The sequence below is a fragment of the Urocitellus parryii genome, chromosome 6 (assembly GCF_045843805.1).
Source record: "Urocitellus parryii isolate mUroPar1 chromosome 6, mUroPar1.hap1, whole genome shotgun sequence".
In the NCBI taxonomy this organism is placed as follows: domain Eukaryota; kingdom Metazoa; phylum Chordata; class Mammalia; order Rodentia; family Sciuridae; genus Urocitellus; species Urocitellus parryii.
The window spans coordinates 116674273-116696574 of NC_135536.1; the positions used below are offsets into that span (position 1 = coordinate 116674273).

The 22302-nt window shown below is 50.5% G+C and overlaps 1 protein-coding gene across 1 annotated transcript in view; it reads right to left on the reverse strand.

Annotated features, from left to right (window-relative positions):
* Window positions 1-22302, reverse strand: part of Hcn4 (hyperpolarization activated cyclic nucleotide gated potassium channel 4) — a 38398-nt gene that overhangs the window by 11453 nt on the left and 4643 nt on the right. Inside the window, exon 2 of the mRNA XM_026387811.2 lies at window positions 5503-5926. Coding sequence (XP_026243596.2) covers window positions 5503-5926 — 424 coding nt within the window. The remainder of the gene's footprint in view (window positions 1-5502; window positions 5927-22302) is intronic.

The window sequence follows — 22302 nt, forward strand, 5'->3', positions numbered from 1 at the left end:
CTGCTGATTGCCTGAATATATGCGTGTATGCTTCAATGAATGAAGGAGACATAGAGGAGCTACGGGAAGCCTCCGGCCCTGTCTACAAAGTGCCCCAGCCTGTCACAGTCCATACATACTGCTCCTTTCTATAAATCGCTCTGGGTCCTAAGGCATCAGGGTTGGCGTGTGTTCACGCAGGGCCCTCTTTCGCATCACTTATGTTTTTCTTTTCTTCGTAACTAACCTTCCAAGATCAAGTCTTTGTCTAATTTTGCCCTATTGTGATCTCAGCAATGAAAATGCCACAGAGCACGTGGCAGGGTCTCAGGAACTGAGAAGTGCTTAATGACGAAGGTGAAGGTGACAATGACAGGGATGGGGCTGGTGGTGAACAGGGCTCCTGCCAGTGTATACAGTGGAAATAAAAAAGGGCAGACTGGTGCGTCCCACACAGAGCGTGTGGTGGTAGTGCCTGGTGAGAAGGAAGGAGGAGTCAGATGTGGGGTGGCTGTGGGGTGGGGGAGGGCACTGCAGCTGGTTCCCAGACATTGCAAAGCCAGCGTACCATCATGGTCAGAGTTGAGCCTCCTGGGAATCGTGGGTCGGGGGCCCATCCATTCAGGCTAGGAGTACACTCACCCACCCCAGCACTCAACAGCACCCACAATTTGGTTGCTGAGAACAAGACAGGATGTTGCTGGGAGAAGCTGCCTGATACTCGTATGTCCCCACTATGGGCTAGGGCCACAGCCCACGTGCCACTCAGCTGCACTGTGCAAATATTTGCCTTGCTCTTTATTTTCATTAAAACCCCCTTTTATGATGTTGGTTTTGACTGTGGGGGTTGAGCACCTTCATTTCCAGGCTACCACAGGCCTTGCCAGGCAAGGTCCCAGGCAGCTCACACTTTGCCCACCCGGCATGGCTCACTCCCACTCCTGCAGTTTGTCATCTGCAGTGCAGGACATAGCAAGATGCCTTTCACCTTGGGCAAGTGTCTTTCCCCTCAGAGCCTCATTATCTGTGGAATGGGTCAGTAACGGTCAGTTCTCAGGGCTGTCTTGGGGGCCAGGTGAAATAATGTCCCCGGGTGGCACACAGTGCTATTCTGCACAGTAGGTACTCTGTTAGTTATTTTCTTTCCCCCTCTTTCCCAGCCCTTCAAACAGAGTTGCTTTCTCAGTCCTGGGGGACCCCAGAAATCAGCATTCAGGTTGCCATGAGTTTCCATCAAGATCTCTTCTTGGGACCTGATTGAGTTCCCTCCCAGAGACTCATTTGCTCTTTAAGGAAAAGAACACACGTCTACCTGGGTCTCAGGAACAAGTGTTCCTGCATGGAGGGCAGGGATCCAAGCCTGAGAGGGTGACCAGGCAAGGGTATCCTGAGCACACCCTGTAGCACCTGGACTGAGAGTCACACTGGGTCCCTTCCTAGGGCCAGCAGAGTGGGCCAGGTCTGGCTCCCATGGCCACTCCTCTGTGTTATCCCCTACCACTCAAGTCAGAGAGATGGAGAACTCAAGGCCCTCAGAGGGAGGGACTTGTCAGAGGCCACACAGCCTACAGCCCTCTTTCTGCCGTTCTAGGTTGCTGAGGGAGAGAAGAGGCTTCTGGGATGGGTCACTGGAGTGCTGGGCCCTGCAGGGGAACATCTGAAGGGGGGCAACCAAGGTTTCTAACAATAGCTTGCATGCCTGTAACAGGCTCACACCTCAGAGGGAGGGAAGAGGCTGGCTGGGAGAGGCTTGGGAAGGAGGCTGCTGACCTAGATCGCCTAGGATGGAGGCAGAGGCTGCATCCCCTGTGAGGGTGGCTTGCACCTGCCCTGAACACTCCATCCTCCTGCCACCAACACTTGGGAAACCTCCTGGGCTGTAGAGCTGGGACTAGCTCAGGAAGACAGCTGAACCTGAGGGTCAGGAGGCTCACCACTCCACGGCTTCATCTTTGGAAAGCTTTCCCAGTCTGGGAGAAGCAGACTCCCCCTGGCCCCCGCCCCTGGAGCTTCCTCCTTTAGGCCCCATCAGCCACAACCCTGTGCTCAGGATCTGCTAACACCATTTTTACCAAGAGAAATGGGAGCTGGGGACTAAGCCTCAGAGAGCCATAGCCTCAGACACCAGCACGTCCCTGACGGTTGGGGAAACTGAGACCCAAAGAAGGAAAGAGATTCACATAAGGACTTGAAGAGGAGATATATACTTAGTATATACTATATACTTCCCTCCCCAGCTCTCCTATAGACCCCAGGCCTCAAAGGGTCTTCATACTGCTGTTCCAGGACAAACTAAGGCTGGGAGAAGTCCTAGGGCTGGGATGGGTTGGAAAGGACCTGGAGACAGGATGCTGAGGCCAGCTGGGAAACCCCAATCCAATCCCAGGGGTTGAGTGGAGCCCTCGGCTGGGCTGTGTGCCTGGCAGAAACTAGCTCAGAGCAATTTCCTCCCCAGCTGGTAGGAGAGATAAGGGCATATGTGGAGGGAGTGGAGAGTCATTTATCTGGCCTCCTGGGATCTCCCTTCCTGCCCCATGAGATTGGATAGTGATGTACAGTTCAGAATCTTGACCTAAGGCCTCCTGGGCCTTCTACCTCCCCTAAGGAGAGGTGGGGACTGGAGCTTGCCAGATCAATTCTGGGGAGTCCAGAGGATAGCCAGGCCAGAGGAACAATGGGGACGGTAACCCTGGGCCTGAGCCCCAGAATGTACATCGTAGGGACAGTAAAGAAGAGCTTAGCTCTGTCCCAAGATTCACCTGGCCCGGCAGCCAGCAACTCTGCCAACTCCCACCAAATAGCATGGCCACTAGAGCCCCAGCCCTAAGTGGGGAGCAAATCAGCCCCCAGAGTGCTGGAGTCTGGAGACCAAAACCAGTGCCAGAGAAGGGAGGGAGGCCAACACATCTCTGCTTTGATGACGGTCTAATTCCGAGTCCAAGACCAATAGAAGTTGAAGGGTTTCTCAGGTTCTGAGGGAGCCATTTCTACCTGGTACAGAAACCAGGAGATAAGCCTCTCAGGGCATCCTGCGAAATATGCCTCTAACCTTCCTTCACAGACACCGACCACTATAGGAATTGTCCCTTCTCAGTCTTGAGCTCAGACCCACATGGTAACATCTCTCTGGACCTAGATGTCCCACAGGTAACACAAATCAACCTGACACAAACTCTTCCCTGCTCTCCACCCCATCACCCACCACACTTTTCCCCTTTCTGATCTCAGTTGGGAGTCGTCCCTACTCCTCTGGTCCCCACTGTCCCACCCAGGACAGAGCACAGGTAGATGCTCAGCAAGGACCTGCTGGACTGAATGGAGTCCATCACCCATTGGGGATGTACCCAGCCATCAGAGAGAATATTAATGGAGTCAAAGTCATGGAATCAGAGAACAGAAGTCTTGGTCAAAAATACCACCCCTGGGGCAACTGACCCTTCTCATCTTCAATTTCCTCTCTGGAATATAGGGGTGATAAGTTTTGCCCTGTCTACCTTTCCAGCTATGTGTGAGGAAACAATGAAATATTACCAAGACAACAGGGTAATATTTATTAAATGGCTCTTCTGCACCAGGATTCATGTGAAGGCCTCCTCAGCCATCAGGAAATTCTCACACCCATTGTGCAGATAAAAAGAAAGAAGCTCAGAGAGTCAAGGTGGCACCAAGGTCACACAACTAGGAATGCAGAGCTGGCATTTTAACTTTGGTCTCAAATGTGTCACTCTAGCTCCAAAGCCCCTGAGCATCCCATTACACCAGGCAGAGACTGCCACACTGCTGGGAGCCAAGAGAACCAACTGGATTCTGCCCCAGTTCTGCCAAAGGTCTGCTGCATGACCTTGGGCAAGTCATTGCTCCTCTTTGTCAGCAGGAATAATGTAAATTTCTAAGCCAAAGAGAATTTCTGCCACAGAGCAATTCTGCCAAGCTGGTGTAGGCACTTCTGCACAGCACATGTGTTCATGACGCCTCTGACCTGAATCTGCCAGTGCCCCAACCATCAGCCATGGATGCTGCCAGCCAGGGCCCAGGCTGCTGTTAGGGGTGGGGGTAGAGGACTTTGTAATCTGATCATGGAACTTTCCATCTGATCAAGCAGAGGTCCTGGGGGTCAGGAGACCAGCAGCAAGAAGCAGCGAGAAATGTAACCAGCAAGAAGCCTCCCCAGCATAGCCCACTCCACATGCCGAGGTGGGTGTCTCGTAAAACACGACTCCCCACAACTCCAGGTACCCCCAGGGCTAGCCTGCCTGCTGTTGCTGCCAAAACAAGTAACATGGGTGGGTGGCGAACACAGACTGAAGTGCCCAGCAAGGTCACCCGTGCTTTTTCCCCGTGGCCCAAGTCCTCCTTTTCCCTCCTACAGATAAAACTGCTCCAGCTCATGGATGAGTTAGGATTGTTCAGAATGGTGCTGGCCCACACCGTTCATTTACAATTTTTTCTTTAGTTGCTGTAGCCGATTCCCACAGCCCCTAGGATCTCTTTACAGTGATTGTGCACAGGACTCCAGGCTCCCCAGGCACTTTACCTCCTCCAGTTTCTGTATCTGAGGCCTTTCCCAGACTGCTGGAAACTGCTTTGGCTGCTTGCACTGAGGGTGGGGAGGCCCCAAACCACTGACTGACAGGTAAAGGGATAGCAACATTCCAACTCTTTTCTGTAATTGGGACAACATCAATGTATGGTGTATACTGTCTGCAGAGCTCTTCATGAGATTGGTCAAAATCACCCTCCATGGAACTTTGATAAATGTCCTACACTTGCTTGGCTTTGGACCATTCTCTGTCCCTCTTCTCCATTCCCTTATCAGATTTGCCTAGGAATGCTTCCACGAAAATCACTTTCACATAATCCTCCTCTGAGGGTCTGCTCCAGAAAAACTCAATCTAAGATAATTGCCAACAAAATCTGTATAAAAATCAAGATTTCTGCTTCTCATGATATAGCTGTAGATCTAGCAACCTCTTTAGCCTATTCCTATGTGGCAGCAATTAGCTAGAACCAAGAAGAGGCTGTTCAATATAGACAGAAGGTATGTTCCTCAGTTAACCCAATTCCATCACCCTCATTACTGTCCCCAACTGGCTCTTTTCACCCATTCACACTTCCTGCCAGGCCCCCAAAGACTTAACAACCCCCCAAATATGGTGCAGTCGTTATCAGGGCAGGCTCTGGAGTCAGTCAGCTCCAGGTTCACCAATTCTCGGGCATTTGACCTTGTGTAAATCATTTCATCTCTGTTTCTCAGTTTCTTCATGTGAAAAACAAGGGTCTCCATGTACCTATATGTTCTATGATTGCTATGGACTTCAGTGGAATACCGTGTGCACAGTGCTTTGTGTAGTATCTAACATATGACAAGAGACCAAGAAATTACCAATATTTCTCCTCTTGGAGCAGGTATGCCTGCTATAATCTGACAGTACAGTCCAACTATCTGAAATTACCTGCTTATGGTTCTTCTCTTCACCTGAGAAAATACCCCTTTATCCCAAGAGATTTGGTCTGACCACTCACCTCTTCCCACTGGTGAATATATCGAATGAGGCGGGAGAGACGCAAGAGGCGCAGGAGGCTGAGGATCTTGGTGAAGCGGACGATCCGCAGGGCCCGAGCAGTCTTGTAGACCTCTGAGTCAATGCGTGTCTCCACAATGAGGAAGATGTAGTCCACCGGAATGGAGGAGATGAAATCCACCACAAACCAGCTTTTTAGGTACTTCATCTTTATCCGTTGTGGGTCTAGAATGATCTCTGTGTTGTCCTCCACCACAATCCCTGTGCGGAAGTTGAGGACCAAATCGATCAGGAAGAATGTGTCTGATACCACGTTGAAGACGATCCAGGGTGTGGTGTTCTCATCCTTGAAGAAGGTGATGCCAACAGGAATGATGATCAGGTTTCCCACCATCAGCAGCAGCATGGTCAGATCCCAGTAAAATCTGCCCAGAGACACAGGATGTCAATCACCAGAAGGAGAGAGAGGACAAGTTACAAGACTAAGAGAGAAAGCTCCAAAGGAGAGCAGATGGGAGAGAGAGAAGCCTTGGAAAGTTCCAAGACTCAGGGAGACAGGCACAGGGATACCAGAGCAAGATGTGGAGATTGCAGACACAGAAAATGACACAGAAAGAGGCTCTTCATTCACTAAGGATAACCTCCTTCCTGCCCTTTGGTGAGCGCCCCAGGTAACAAGCCTCTTCCACTTATCCCCACCCTTCTAGTGAGAGTCAGATTGAAAAGCAAGTCAAACAATGACACCCAGAAGAAAGTGAGAGGTTGTTTTAATGACAAGAGCAGTTCACCTCAAGCACCCCAGGCCCAGGCCATCCTCCTTGAGGGTTAGCTGTGACCTGAGACAGGTTATCAGACAGAGATCAGAGAGCAGGGAAAGTCTAGGTGTAGCAGTGCCTGGGAGGCAGAGGCCTCAGTTCTAACCTTGGCTCTGTCAGGGGTATCTATGTAATATACAGCACGTGCTCTCCCAAATCTGGGCCTCCGTTCTCTCCTTCTCCCACACTGGCTCTCTGATGTCCCCTTTAGCCAGAAAATGTCTGACCACCTTCCTCCCTCAGAGGTTTGCATCCTAGCATGGAGGTGTGAATGGGGCAGGGGTAGCATCAAAGCAGGAAGTGTCAATGGAGGGGATTTCAGGCACCAGTGAGGTACCACTCAGTGCCATCAAGGGAGACCAGCTCAGGGCTTCCAGCATCATTGTCCTAAGGCCTCAAAGCACCTGCAAGTCCTTCCTCAGGGAGGTCGAAGGGATCTTCAGGGCAAAGCCTCTGAGAAGCTGAGCAATGTGAAGATGTATAAAGTCAACTCATCGATGTTGGGTGATCATTCTACCTGGTCCAGCAGGGGGCCTCCTGGAGTGTGGAGACAGTATAGATAGGCACAGACCCTGCATCTAGAAGATAAGGCCAATCATTCCAAAGATCCCACCCAAGCATCAACCATCCCAGGGCTGGTCCCAAGACTGAGAACCTGCACTGCAGAGCTCTTTCTCTCTACTATGAATTCAGACAATTACACAGAGACAGATGAAGGTACTGAGTCAGGCAGAAACAAGCATATCTTCTTCCAGAATAAATAACCTATCAGCCATCTTTCACTCTCCACGGCAGAGAAGCCAGAGGAAGTAAATGGGAGAAAGATGAGCTCTCTCTCTTCAAGTCTTCAGAGGGCTCCCCCCCAAACTGAAGTGCTCCTGCCCAAAGAGTTCCAGGTTTGCAAAGAAATTACTTCACAGCAAACTGTTTTCTTTGGCAGACTCAAAATGGTGCTGTGAGTCAAGGAGAGGGCAGGGCCTACCTCACTGAAGGTAGGCAAGAGAGCTGTCCCAAGTCACACCGCTCAGGGAACGGTGGCTTCTGCAAAGGCAGCTTCCAGCAGCTCCTTTGAAAGTCAGGGCCTCAGAGGAGCCAAAACTTCTCATTCTAAGGCTGGTGCCCAGATGTCAATGTCTGCTTCTTCCCTTCTCCAGGACCCACCACCCCTTCTTCAGCTCCAATATCCCTATGGCTACTGGGACAACCCAGTGAAGGTCTGGGGCCACACCCCAGCCATCACACCCTCCTGCAAAGAATACACCCACAACACATCCCCTAATGAGTGTTGGAGGAGAATGGTTTCAGCTTCCATGGGGTGTTTTTGAGCTATGTACACTCTCTGCCCAGCTGCACACATGTCACTCCAAGACAGCTGTATATACTCATTAGAAGCCACGTCCAGGTATCCCCATTCACACACACAGTACACAAACACCCCTATGTACACACCACCGTCATTCCTTTCCATTTAATTTCTTGGGGTAAAGAAAACAAACCAAAAAAAAAAAAAAAACTGTGGCATAGAGAAGCCACTGAGGGCCATGTGGTCCTCTGTACATAAAGCTAATAATATGCCCAGGCTAGAGGAGTTTCTAAAATTAACAGATCGGGTGCGCGAGACGGCTGGGAATGCTGACTTGGGCAGGCCTGCCACTCCAGCGGGTTTCTTCGCTCCCCCCAGCTCTAGTTCTCTCAATTATAGACCAAATTCAAGACAGTAATTAACAGGAGAATGTTTGCATTTAGTGGTCTTCATAAAACCAAATTACATGAGGCAAAAACACCCATTTCCTTACATTCTGACTAATTGTTTCAATCTTGAGTTTCCAGATGCTCAAGATATTTCTGGTGCCTGGTCTGGGCTGGGGTCGGAACACCAGAGCATTTGTCTCCACAAATCACTGTCTGGGAGCCTCACAAAGCTGCTTGAGGGGGGCAGCATAATCTGGTGGGAAGAAGCACAGGCTCTGGGGCCAGCCCACCTGGGTTCTACTCCTACTCCATCACTCACTCTCTCCCTGCCTCAGTTTACTCATCTGCTCAATGAAGATAATCACAGTACCTAACTAGTAAACCTATTAAGAGAATGAAGTTAATTGTTATATGTAAATGTTTTGGCCTTTGTTCCGTGTTATGAAATGAGTGAATAAATAACTCAAACCAACAGATTTTCAGGAAGGAGGTGAGAGATGTGGGAGTTAAACTTTTCAGAGAACAGACAAAGCAAAGCATCTACTGGAAATGGGATTGGAGGGAAACCTCTAATAAACTCAGGAAAGCCAGTGGCAGACGGCAGGGGCCACAGTACCTGACTAATCAGATAACATAACCTACTTACTCCAGCATCCAGATGCAAGAACCTGAAAATTCATGATCCCATCAGAGGCTAAGACTTGGGTGGAAGGCAAGTTGGGCAGTGATGTGAAAAACATCCCATGCAGCACCGGCATCCAAAAAGTGGTCTAGAAGGGTGAAGTCAGGAAAGTGATCCTAAATGGAGTGAGAGGACTCAGGCTTTGGAAGCTGCCCTTGGCCTTGTGGACTACCCTTCCTTGCTCTTTGCCAGATGGTTGCACAGATCTCTGAAAGCCTGGGCAGGCATGAGCCAAGAATTGTGTTCAGCACCATGGACAGCGCCCGTCACGCCTGCCAGCCCTGATCTGCAGGTCCAACCCCAGAAACTTGGCAAGAGCCTCCCCCTGGCATCCTCAGCTCCCTAGTCTATCTTCATTCCCAATTCTGATGGTCATACCCTCTCAAGAGATTCCTTAATGTGTCTGGGCTTTTTTTTTTAAATCAGGGACTCCTTGGTGACAGAAAAACCTTTATTCATAAAGACCCCAGTCAGGGGCCATGGCATATGCCTGTAATCCCAGCGGCTCAGGAGGCTGAGGCAGGAGGATTGTGCGTTCAAAGCTAGCCTCAGCAACTTGGCAAGACCCTGTCTCTAAATCAAATATAAAAATGACCAGGGAATGCTCAGTGGTTCACTGTCTGGGAGTTCAAGCCCCGGTACCAAAAAAAGAAAAGACCCCAAAATATCACACTTACTTTGTGTTTTCCATGAATTTTCTTCATTTAACCCTCACACCAACACTATGGTTGCTATTAATTTTATAGATAATGACACTGAAGCTCAAAGAGAAGTCTTTGCCCAAGATACACAGCTAATGAGGAACAGAGGCAAGATTCAGAGAGATCTGTGGGACTCTAGAGTCTGAGGGTGTCAGGCACCTCAGTGGGAGGCAGGAGGAAGACAAGCCTTTCTGGCATGTTTCTCAACGCAGCAGGTGCAGCCCCTGTCCCAGAGACAGGAGAAGTGGGGGCTTCAGAGATCCTGGAGTCTTCTGAGGAAACTTCCTGAGTAGGGATGTAGTACACCTCTCAAATGTTAAAAGCAACTTGAGCTGGGTGTGGTAGCACACACCTATCCCAGAAGCTCAGGAGGCTGAGGCAGGAGGCTGGTGAGTTCAAAGCCAACCTCAGCAAAAACGAGATGCTAAGCAACTCAGTGAGACCCTGTCTCTAAATAAAACGAAAAACAGAGCTGAGGATGTGCTCAGTGGACGAGGGCCCCTGAGTTCAATCACCAGTATGTGCCACACACCACCCCCGAAAAAAAAAGCACCTTGGTCACTAGCATTCAGTTAATTGGGAACATTTGCACCCATTCTGAAGAACAGAAAACTAAGACCCATGAAGGAAGAAATAGTAGTATTCCCAAAGCCTTGAAATAGATACCCGGTGCTCCCCTAGCAATGCTCTGCCCCAGAATCACCTGTGAATAAGTCCCAAAATCCAAGCTATGTAACCAAGGTGGCAGTGTCATGTACTGATAAAGAATCAACCAGTGGACAGCCAGACTCAGACATACTGGAGTTCATAAATGCCTGAATCCAAGGCCTCATTCTGTTTAAAGCCAGAGGACCCTCCTCTACCCAAGGGCTCTCTAAGCTGACAGGAGTCTTGATCAGAAGGCCACAGCCGGGCTCTGGAGACCTAGGAGAGAAGTAGTGAGAGGCAGATCCCATGGTCTCCATGCTCCCTCCAAAACAAGCAGCACACCCAGTGCCCATCTTCTCCTGCTCCCACCGAGCAGACAGCTCTAGTCAGACACCACTCCTACCACCAGACCTGCATTCCCACCTGCCTGCAAAATTTGTCCCCCTGGAGGGCGGCGCAGTCTGCATTTCAATCTCCTGGGCTCCAAATCTCAAGTCACCCCCCCCCCGAGAGCCTTCTCTTATCTTCCACCCATCCCCACAAGTCCCCCCCAAAGCTACCAAGTCTCACCTGGCTTCTTCCATCGTGATCTGGCCCAGATCTGCTCTTCACCTGGACCCTTGCACCCATTTCCTGCCTGGTCTCCAGCCCCAACCTCTTTCTCTCCAACTCACACACTGTCTGCATTTTATTTCCAAATTATGAGGAAGTCGCCCCTATCTTGAACTCTTGTGGTGAATCACCATTATTGAAGAAAGCTTGGGCTCTGGGTCTGGAACCCTGTCGTTCCTTCCCTCTTCTCCCTCTTATCTCCTGCTCTCGTGCTCCACTCACCCCCTTGCTGGCCCATCTACATCACATCCTCGTTCCCTTTCTGAAAACCATCATTTTTTGAAATCTCTTCTCTCATTCAAGGCCAAGTGTCCTCCTCCTCTCTGGGATTTGCCTAACCATGGTCCCTACTCTGGGCTTGTATGTCTACATTAGCAAATGTCGTACCCTTCATCAGGTAACACATGACCCTCATTCCAACCCCTGCAAAAACCGTAGAACTGAATGATCTAGGAGTCCTCATGTCTGAGAAAGTGATGGAAGCCGGGAGATTCCCCTCCATTTATGATCTAGCCTTTGGTTTTCCAGGACCAATGAAGATACCACCCAAAGTGATAATGAAGACCATGTAAATGGAGAAGGGCAGCAGTCAAATTCTGTTTGGCACTTACTGTTTGACAGGCACTGGTCTTAGCACCTTGGATGTATTTAACCCTCATAAAACCCTATGAAGGAAATACTGTGATTATGCCCATTTTACAGATGAGGAGACTGAGGCACACAAAGTTGAGAACTTTGTTACATGTGGTAGATCAAGAATTTGAATGCAAGCTGGGCATGATGGCTCATGCCTATAATTCCAGTGGCTCTGGAGGCTGAGGCAGGAGGATCCCCAAGTTCAAAGACAGCCTCAGCAACTTAGTGATACCCTGTCTCCAAATAAAAAGGGGCTGGGGATGTGGCTCAGTGGTTAAATGCCCCTGGGTTCAATCCCTGGTACCAAAAAATAAATAAATAAAAAAGAATTCAGGGGCTGGAGTTGTGGCTCAGAGGTGGAGCGCTCGCCTAGCATGCGTGAGGCACTGGGTTCGATCTTCAGCACCACATAAAATAAAATAAAATAAAGATATTGTGTTCACCTATAACTAAAAAAAAATTTAAAAAAGAATTAAAACGCAAATAAGCTGACTATAGAATCCCACTTTCTAACTATGTTACAGAAATATGAATCTGGCAAATGATATTTTATTACTCCCTGTCTCTGTGCCTCCACTTCCTCCTCCTCTCCCCCCCTAATCTCTCTCTTGTGTTCTCTTCCAGGAACCTTCATCTCAACTTTTTCACTCTCTAACCCCTCTGCTTCTCCCCTTAAGTGAACCTTAATTGCATTGTAAGGTCATCACTCTCCCAAATCCCTCATGCCTCAAGGTCAGGGGTGAGTCAGCATTGTCCCCTCTCCCTACTGCTGCCACTTCCTTCCTATGGTAGAAAGGTCTATAAGATCCTTTGGGCATCCTGTCATCTGCTGGCCATCCTTCCAGCATCCATCTGCTACCCTCAGGGACCACGGCAATACTGGCACCTGGTTTTCAACCTTCTGTTCCATGCCAAATCCTGCCATCACCCTGAGTGACTTCTACTCCCTATCATCGACACAGACAACCCCCAGCTCTTGGGAGCTGAAAGCCCTGACTCTAACAACTCCATGCCAGGCATCCATACCAGCTGCATACTCTGGACCACGTCACCACATCCCCTTGCTCCATCTCTGCAGTCTCAGGTGAGCCAACCCCTCCAGCCTCCTTCCTGCCCAGCTCTCATGCAGCTGGGCTTCATCTATCCTGCAGTGTCCTGAGAGCTCACAGTCTGCTGACTCCTCAGATCCTCCCCAAAAGAGCCGGCCTGCCTCCCTGTAATCTGCTCACCCCAGACATAATGGTCTAGTTCATGCACCTTTCTAATACACTAATCCTTATGCCCTGCCTTTCTGGAGCCCTCTTCAAAAACCAAAACCCCGGGCCAGATTGTATGGGATTTTTGCAGAAAACCCCACAATCTCAGACCAGTTCTACTAAGTATGCAAGTTCCTTTAGCTCCCTGTGCCTCAACATTCTCATGGAATGTCCAAATGCAGTCGGGCGCTTGCCTCTGTGGGTCCATCCCCCAGGAACCTCTAGCTAATTTCCCTACCCATTCTCCAGAGCAATTATTTCAGATGACTGCCTCTCATCTCAAAGCTCTGAGACTGATTGCCATGTTCCCCTTCACCATCAGTGGATGACACCACCTTGCACTCCACAGAGAAGAGGGAAGCCACCAGAATGTCCGCTTCCTCTTTCCACAACCAGACCTGATTACGTATCCCTCATCCTCACCTCTTCCTTTCCTTCCAGTCCCAAGGGAATCAGGATCTCTTCCACTTACCTGCTTTATACCATCTCCTTTTCCTCCCCAGGGACCTTACAGGAGATCCCCTCTCTTGTCCATCTCTTCAATTTCTCCCATCGATCCTTTTCCATCACCTTTGTTTTTAGGCTCCCTAAAGATGGCAACTGAGGCTGAGACTGTTTCCAGCCTGACGTGCATAGATCACTGGGGACAGAATATCCACACACACCCCTGCCCCCCACCACTGCCTCCTTCCTGCCCAGCCTCCCCTCACTGACCCCAGGGTCTCTCCACTATAATAGATGAATTGCTTTCTTCCTCCCACCACTGCCTAGCCACTAGGGCTCTATTTTTAACCCACCTCAAAATCTCTGACTCAGAATCACAGGGCTCCCAGGTAGCTTCTCCCTGGGCTGCTAGAGGCTGCCTCAGACAGTTAGATTTAAAGCCAAGGGCACCTAGTGCTTGGTTCATGGGGGCTGGGGGTGGAGGTAGGTTTGGATTTTGGCATACCTTTATTTTCTAATTTTTCTGTGATGATAGTTCTTTTGAGTAACAAGATTTGTTGTTGTTGTTTTAAACTCCAAATGACCCTATGCCCCTAGCTCTTTGGCCCTTTTCTGACCTGGGCCGAGGTCCTAGCCAGTCATGATACATTGAGGGCTAATCTCGGCCACTTTCCAGGGAGAAAGTGAGCTGTCTGAGGGTGATTGAACTTCTCTTTCATGACTGCGACCCTTCTGTCACACAGTGTAGTGCCTCTGCACATATGAACACCCAGGGATCCTCCGAAGGGCCACACTAGTGGGCTTTAGTAGGTGCGGGGTGGAGCCTGACATCCGCATTGCTAATAAGCTCCACAATGATGACAAGGCTGCTCCAGGGTTTGGCCACCTCTGTGCATCCCTGGGCAAGTCACTTAACCTCTCCAAGCCCATTTTCTCATGTGCAAAATGAGACCATTAATGCCCATGTCCCAGGACTCTGGCAGAATGAAACAAGATGGTATTTCTAACACACTCTACAGCATAAATACTTGATATATTTAGCCATTATCATCATCATCATAGTTATTTTTGTGACCACTAAGATGCAGGGCTCTGACTGAGGGTTATGAGAATTCTGAGAGAGATGGACTGGCCCCACCTCAAGCAGCCCTGTCTTGGGGAAGGGCAGACCCACTCCACAGGAGTGAGGACTCAAGCCAGCTCCATGAGAGACAGGGTCCTAAGCTGGGGAATGAGATGAGGAGCTTGTCTGGCCATAGGCTGGGGACAACCAGAGGAGAAATTCAGCCAGGCTTTAGGATATGGATGCAGGAGCAGAGGGCAGAATGGCCTGCTGTTTACCAAAGCCTCAGAGATGGAGTGGGACCCGGGATGTCGACGGGTCAGGAAGGTGGGCACTGTGGCTCGAGGCCCATGCCACACAATGGAAGGAGTCTCTGATGGGGACTAACTTGCTGTGTGACCTTGAACAAGTCTTGGCTCTTAGATTCCCTACTCTAGAGAGAATGGACCTCTATGATGGCCCCTGTAGAGTGGTGTCTAAAGACACACCAGATTCCATGAGTCCTCAGTTTAGAGGCTAGAGGCCAGCCGGGGCAGCTGAGTGGGTGGAAGCTGCTAAGGGAAGGAAGCACCTCAGAGAACTCAGACTCCCCCACCAGTCTGACATGGGTCTGAGGAGAAGACGGAGGGCATTCTGAACACCAGACTAAAAAGTCAGGACTCTTCTGGGGACCATGAAGAGCCCTGAAAGTTGTCGAAGAGAATTCCTTAAGGAAAAGATTGTAGCTGCACCATCCTGACAGCACAGCTGGCCAAAGGAACAGTTCAAGGTAACAATCCATCATTTCTCTGATGGACCGAGACCTCTGGAGTCCCTAAGTCTGTGCACACACAGACTCACACTCGTGTATGTGTACGTGTGCGAGAGAGAGAGCACACATTCTCAAACTGCACAGCAGGGGACATCTGCTCTGCTCTATAATGCTCCAGGCTGCCAAGATGCTGTGTTCCCTCAAGCTAATAGCCTAACTCTTCTGTGCTTTGCCCAGCTGACAAGACCATCTGGGGAAAACTGGGGAGAGGACAAGCAGTTGGAGAACTTCTCAGCTCAGCTTACAAGATTCAAAGACGACTCGAACACCACTCCCCCCGGGAACCTCCTGTCTACCACTCAGGAGAATGGAACAAAAATAGATATTGTTGTGGAGTAGCACGTGAGCACAGCCTCTGGGGTAATGAGGTAGGAGAGCTCACCTGCTCATGCTGGAAGGTGCCACAGTGCACCAGTGTGCAGGAGGAAGCAGGCTTGCGTTGCAACATAGGGCTTGGGGATGGATTTGGGGCAGAATGTCCTAAGGCCAGTCAGCACTGGTCATGGAAGGGTCAATGAGGAAGCTATGGGAGGGCTGCCCCATAAAGCTAAATACTGCTATACATAACCCCCCTTCTTCTGAGATGGGGTTGAGGGCAGGTCAAGCAATAAAGATCCCCGGGGAGTGTATGGGCTCCAAAGACGAGAAGCTGGGTGGGTCTCTGTGCCTTCTCTCCAGGAAAACACAGTCTAACAAAGAAGCTGAGCAAGGGCCTTGTTCCCTGAGGTCCCGCCCGGCCCCACATTTTTGTGATTCTGATTCCTAACCACCTGTCTGGAAGAAAGGGGAACAGCTCCCTGGAGAGGTGGGCCTATCACCAATGGGCTTGGATGCTGGGCCCAGAAGTCAGGATTTTACACGCAGCTCTGGGGAGCCACTGAAGGGCGGAAGCACACGGAGCCATCAGAAAACTGCAGACTGTTAACACAGAAAGGGCCATAGGGATGCCCCAGTTCATGGGTTCCCAAAGTGACGGAAACAGAATCACCTGGGGTGCTTTCCAAAATTGTACCTGCCAAGCCTAACTTGGGGAGGCCCAGGCACCATGATTATATAAAGCCCCCAGGGAACTCTGCAGGAATCGCCAATTTAGGCTTTGAGATCTTGCTAAAACCCAGCCCCTCTTCAGTCCCATTTTCAGCTGGGGAAAGCAAGGTACAGGAAAGTGAGGCCTCACCTCACTAAGCCCACATGATTGGCTTCTGATTCACAGGGCTGTCCTCTCGGCCCTATCCCCAGAAGCTGCCTCCCCAGAGCCTCTGGGGCAGGAGAGACAGCCTTTTTAGTTTCTTTCTTCTGCCAACCCATAGTGGACAGTCCTGCTGACGTGTCTCACAGGGATCCTCCAAACACACTTTCCAGTATGACTTGGGGTCTCCATGGGTGCTCAACACTGAACTCTCCTGAGGTCTAAGCTTCAAGAGCCGCTAGGAATTGACCCCTAGGAGCAGGGAGGGCGTAGTTGGGGCTCTTTGAAGAAGTGCAACATTTCAGCTTGTTTTCATTAGGTCCCTGTGTGTCAGTCCTTGGATAGGATGTCCAGGGAATAAAGAAAGAATAACCACCACTCTACAGGGGCCATGCTACAATTGGGCAGCTGGGTGTGTAACTACACGACCAAGGAGACCCCACCTGAGGTTCCCAAAACCTCAGCAGTAAAATGCCCATAGGTAAGGATCCCCCATCTGCTCCAGGACTATGGAGGCTGTGTAGCTCCAGGGTCATGCCTGGCTGGGCCTCAGCAGAATCCCCAGGAAGAGGAAGGAGATTCTCATCAGCTCTACTGGCCGGCAGCACTGTCCCTGCCCTGCCAGCTCAATTTGCACTAATGGGGTCAGGATTACGGGTTCAATACCTATTTGTCCAATTAGCTCTGCTCTCTTCTCAGCCTCAGACTGAGCCCTGACCCTGGACATGGAGAGAGGAAAGGAGTTTGCTAAAGTCACCAGGCAGAACAGGATGAGGGTCAGAGGGGCAAACTCTAGAGTGGGAGGGGGTCATCACAAGCTAGGCCAGTTCAGGATGGGAGGCCCCAGGGCTCCAGGTGGACCAGCCTCTGGGCTGCAACAAGATGGCCTGTCTGCAGAGGCTTTTCTGCTGGACCTTCTAATGATATCTATGAGATCTGTGTGACTGAGGGTCCTTCCTGTCGGGGGAAGGGAACAGATGCCTCATGTCCTCTGACAAACTGTAGGTGGGAAAAGCCTGTGGCTGGATACTCCAGTGACTGGGATTCATGTTAATCATTGATAGGGGCTGCTCCAGCCTTCAATGGGAACCACAGGGTAATTACTTCTGGGCTCCTGGCCACATGCTCAGTGACACTAAGGCAGCAGCAACACCTGCCTCCCAGGCCTAGTAGGGCAAGAGAAAGGAGTCTTCTCCAGGGCTGCACACCTGGGACTGCGGCCTGAGAGCTCCCCTAGGCTGCAAAGACCAAGGTGCTCAGGCAGCATGGCAGAGAGACCAGGCTATGGACATAGAACCCTCGGGGTGGAGGACAGAACTTAAGGAGAGATGGTTCAGAGTAACTTGCCCTCCGTGTCTGCCAACATCCTCCCCAACTAAGTGGCCTCTTAGCTCAAGCTCTCAGACACCTGCTTTCCAGAAAGTGTGTAGAATGATTCTCTCTCCTTCAGATCCAGCCCAGATCCACCTCCTCCAGGAAGCCTCCCCTAACTATCAATTCACACAGGAACTATACTTGTCTATACTCCCCCAGACTAGACCTGGGTACCTCAAGAGGAGATGAAACCCTATCCTCCTCTTTGTTGTGAGTCCCCCTTCCCCATCACAGACACAGTGTGAGAATGGACTATATGGTCTCCTGGGGCATGACCCCCTTTGCTGGCCCCTCTCCAAGCCCAGAAAACAATGCTTAAGTCAGTCCCATTACGTATTAATTTCTGAAAGCCTCGTTCACACAGACATAACACTTCCACCCACATGGGTAAATGCTTAGACAGACACAAAATCATCAGCAGCCAATTATCAGGCCCCCGCAGCTGATCAGACCTGGAGGCCCTGCTGCTTGCTCTGTAATTTGTGGTAGCCCAGAGCTGGGGGTGCAGCCGGGCCAAGGGAGTCCCTCTATTGAGCCGGTACGCCTCGTGTCCCCAGCCCTGAGCACTGCTCTGCAGGCGCCTTGAGTTTGCTGCCTGGCTGGGAATACCAGACACCAGACCCAACAATGAGAAAGCAGAGTGGGGCGGGGAGTGGTCACGTGTGGGATTTGGTGGTTCCCGCATGGGCAGCAGCAGGGGCACTGTTGTTTATTTATAATTTGTACTTTACCTCCCAGAGAGAAGCAGAGGTGGCTGGCTCACATACCATGGGGTATGGAAGCTCAGGGAATGCAGGGACGGCTTCCTGAAGGGGTGGGCCCTGGGTAGGACAGGGGCAATAAGCCCACCTGCCCCAGACCCTGGGGCCTCAGGGAGGGCACTGAGATTGGTTCAAAGGATTTGTTCAAGGACTTCAGTCCCTGACCCTGGACCAGGACCTTATCTTGGTCACAGACTGAGCCCTGACCTTAGTCGTGACTGACCCTGATCCTGGTCATTAGCTGAGTCCTGACCCTAGTCACAGACTAAGCCCTGACCCTGGTCACAGCCCGAGCCCAATCCATGTTCTCAGATTGAGTCCCGATCTTGGTTACACACTGAACCTCATCTTCATTAGAGACTGAACTTTGACCATGGTCTGGTCACATGCTGAGTCCTAATCCACCAACCAATTATCCTCATTTCTCTGAAGGATATAATGAATAGACAAAGTGACCATCTATTTCTCTGGCGGACAGAACACAGATACTACTGTCCCCCTCCCCTCTGAGCCACGATCATTCTCATCCAGGAATAGGAGCATTGGTGGTACCCAAATACACTTCAAAAACCAAAATGGGCTCCACAGAAGTTAGGACCTGCCAAGGAAGGAGCAGGATGGCAGTCATCCTGGCTTACAAACCCAGGAGTGGCAGCCATCGGACTAGGGTTTCAAGCAGCATGGCTCAGTCCCCAGACTCCACATCTTCAGATATGGAAAGATTCCCTTATCATGTGATGATGATATTATTATTATTATTATTATTACAGTGCTAGGACTGAACCCAGGGCTTCCATGTGCTAAGCATGTGCTCTATCATTGAGCAACATACATACCCAGCCCAAACCTAAATTATGATGGGACCCTGAAAATACTATTAGTCCAGAAAAATAGGTGTGAGGCTGGAATGATAAGAAGCTTCAAGTGACAAAACCAATCACAAAAAGCCTTCTCTGAAAACCCTCCAAGTGGGAAGACAGGAAGAAACCTAAACTTTAAGATCTTTGTAGACACATGATGTAACCAACTGGTTCTGATTTTGTTTTTGACTAGACTTCCTCTGTGACCTTGGACCATTCACTATCCCTCTCTGTTTCTCTGCCCGCTCTCTATACAAGAAGGTCTCTAGGCCAGGGCTTGCTACAGCCTCTCCAGATCTGGGATTCTGAGACCTGATCTATTTCCTATGCCTACCGTCCACCACCACCCCCTTGCTGAGTCCCTTCTCAATGTTTTAATTCTCAGGAGAATATTCTCTTGATCTAGTCATGTAATTACACTTTTTTTAAAAAAAAAAGTTACAAAAGAAAAAGAGGAGGAGAGAGTGAGAAGAAGAGGGAGGAAGGGAGAAAAGGAAAGACAAATATGAGTTCAGAGTCCAAGAGACCAGGGTCAAATTCCAGTTCTGGTACTTCACAGTGATATAATTTGAGGCAATCTCTCCTCCATCCCCGTCAGAGCCTTATCTATAAATTGAGGACAATAAAACTACTTGGGGGGGGCACTGTGAAGAGTGATAAGCAAGAGATGTGAAGCTGCCAGCCCATGGCAGGTGCCCTGTGGTGAGTGGCTACGGTCTGTGAACCTCAAGTGGAGGACTACACATTCAGAAACCTGCAGGGTTCAGGTGACCAGGTGACACAGCTGGGAGTAAGACAAACAGATACATTAGGGACAACTGGGATCTGTGGGCAAACTGGACAGCAAAAGCCAGTTTAAAGGGAACAGCCTCTAGTCTCCCCGAGCTGCTAGCTGTGGTGTGGGAATGTGAGGCCAGAGCCATCAAGAGTTTCTAGTTTTTTCAAAAGAAGCCCCCAAACCATATTTTTATATTACCTCTTTTCCCCTTTTAAATATATATTTTTAGTTGTTGATGGACATCTATTTATTTATTTATTTATATCCAGTGCTGAGGATGGAACCCAGTGCCTCCTATATGCTAGGCAAGCGCTCTACCACTGAGCTACAACCCCAGCCCCTACATCTTTCCCTTTTAAAAGGCTGGCTCAGATTTGTTAATGCGTTATGCTGGCCAAACACAGTGTTTCTGGGTTTGGGGTATTTGGCCCACAGGATGCTGTCTGGCAAGCTCTGATCTCGGTACTTCTCTGGGTCTTACCTTGAGCACCGTCAGTGATGGAGCTCACCTCCCGCCTCAGTTCTGAGTGGTGCTGATAGTAGAGAGTGTTTCCAAGTGGCTTCCTGGCCCTTGGGACCACAGATTTCCAGGGCCATAGAAATGCTTTCTCAGTAAAGATGCCTGGCTGGCAGAAAACATCCTCTTTGAAGCCAAGACAATGCCCCTGCCCTTCCACGGCCCTCTCTGGCTGGAAAGTATGGATTCTTCAGCATCCCCTGGGCTGGAGCAGGACTGCCTGGCTGGCCTCAGTGGCCCTTCTATTAATTAGAAACTGGCAGTAGCGGCTTTGTAAGAGCCCTTGAGCCAAGCTGGAGCTGCTGCCTCTTTAGTTATATGACAAGCCCCTAAAGGGCCTGGGCCAGGACCTTCAGATCTGGGTGAATTCCCTCACGGTTGCCAGTCTTGTGGCCGGCACAAGGGCCACTTGGGCTGCTATGACACTTGTCAGCCCCATCATCTGAATGGAGACTGGTGCCTTCCAGGTAGGAGGGGGCAGGGAGAAGTGACAGGCAAGCCCAGCCCACAGGAGAGGCTGCTGGGCAGACTCTGGGACAGAAGAAGAACACATAAGATTGGGGCCAAGCCCCTGCTCAAAGTGCTAAGGCAGCTGCTGTTCCCAAATGCCTCTGTCTTCCTCCCAACTGGCCACTGTCAGAGTCACCTCATACCTGTTCCCCTGCCCTGTCACCTCGGGACTCTCTTACAGACAACATGTGTTTCTTTCTGGGAATCTCACTGCAGCACAGCAGTCACCATATGACCTGCCCCTTCTCCCCCAACCAGGACAAGCCCTCTGGTCCACTGGATGGGACAGAAGCTGAGAAAGTGGTGACATGAGATAAATTAACAAGCGTCCTGAAGCCACATGGCTTTCCCTGCTCACCCCTACTCCAGAAACCAGCATCCAGGGCCAGCAGGGTTCACACAGCAGTGAAGGAAGGGAAGAGAAGCAGACTGAATCTCACATCCCCAAGTTTGCTAGCAGACCTCTGCGGCTTGGCTACACCCAGGTCATAGTACTCACCCACCACTCTGAGCTTGGTGCTGGAGGCCCAGGGCTCTGAAACCAAAGGGAGAAGACATAGGATCTGCCCTCAGGGGACTCAGGCCAAGTACAGAAAAGCACGGGAGGTGTAAACTCAGTGCTTTAAGCCTGGTGCTGGTCTTAGTTGGGGCAGTGGCGGCAGCAGCACCACTTAGGAGCTTATCAGTGGGAGCTTATCAGACGTGCAGAGTCTCAGATCCCAACCCTGACCTACTGAAATCAGAGTCTGTATTTCAACAAAATCCTCGGGTGATTTGGAGGACGCTACAGCGAGAAGCAGCATCATAACAAACAGAGCTTCAACCAAATGCAATGAGGTGGCCAGTGAGGGACAGAAGATGGTGGCCAGAGTGACCCAAGCAGTATGGTCAGGGAGGTGTGGCTCACAATAGGAGTGCCTTAAAGCCTGGGAGAAGAGGGAAGATGGACAGGCAGACAAACCAATACTGTAGGGAGCTCCCTATACAAAGTAGGCTACCTGACAGGCTAAAGGTCTGCGGCCATAGCACTGAGGTACTAAGGGACAAGGCCAGGCAGGGGAGAAGACAGCCCTTAGCCCCACATGCTGCCGCCAGACCAGGGTACTGGAGCCTGGCCACAGAGACAACCAGGCCTCTCTACCCAGCTTGTCTGAGGGTCCTGGCTCTCGGTTTCAGCCTGTTTCTGTGCACCAGGTCTTTTGGGAGCACCAAGTCCTGAGCTTCACCAGCCCCAGTCTTGTGAGGTGGCCATGCTTCACAGCTAGAGAACCAGCTGCCCACTGTACCACCACAGCTCTGCCCAGGACCAGGATAAAAAAGCAGTGTGGTCAGGGGAGGTGTGGCTCACAACAGTATCCTGGTCTTCGGGCAGCTCACTATGACTTCTTACCTCCAGGTGGTGCTCACCATTGACATAGGGAAAGGCAACAGAACTTGCCATTTTCTATGTGT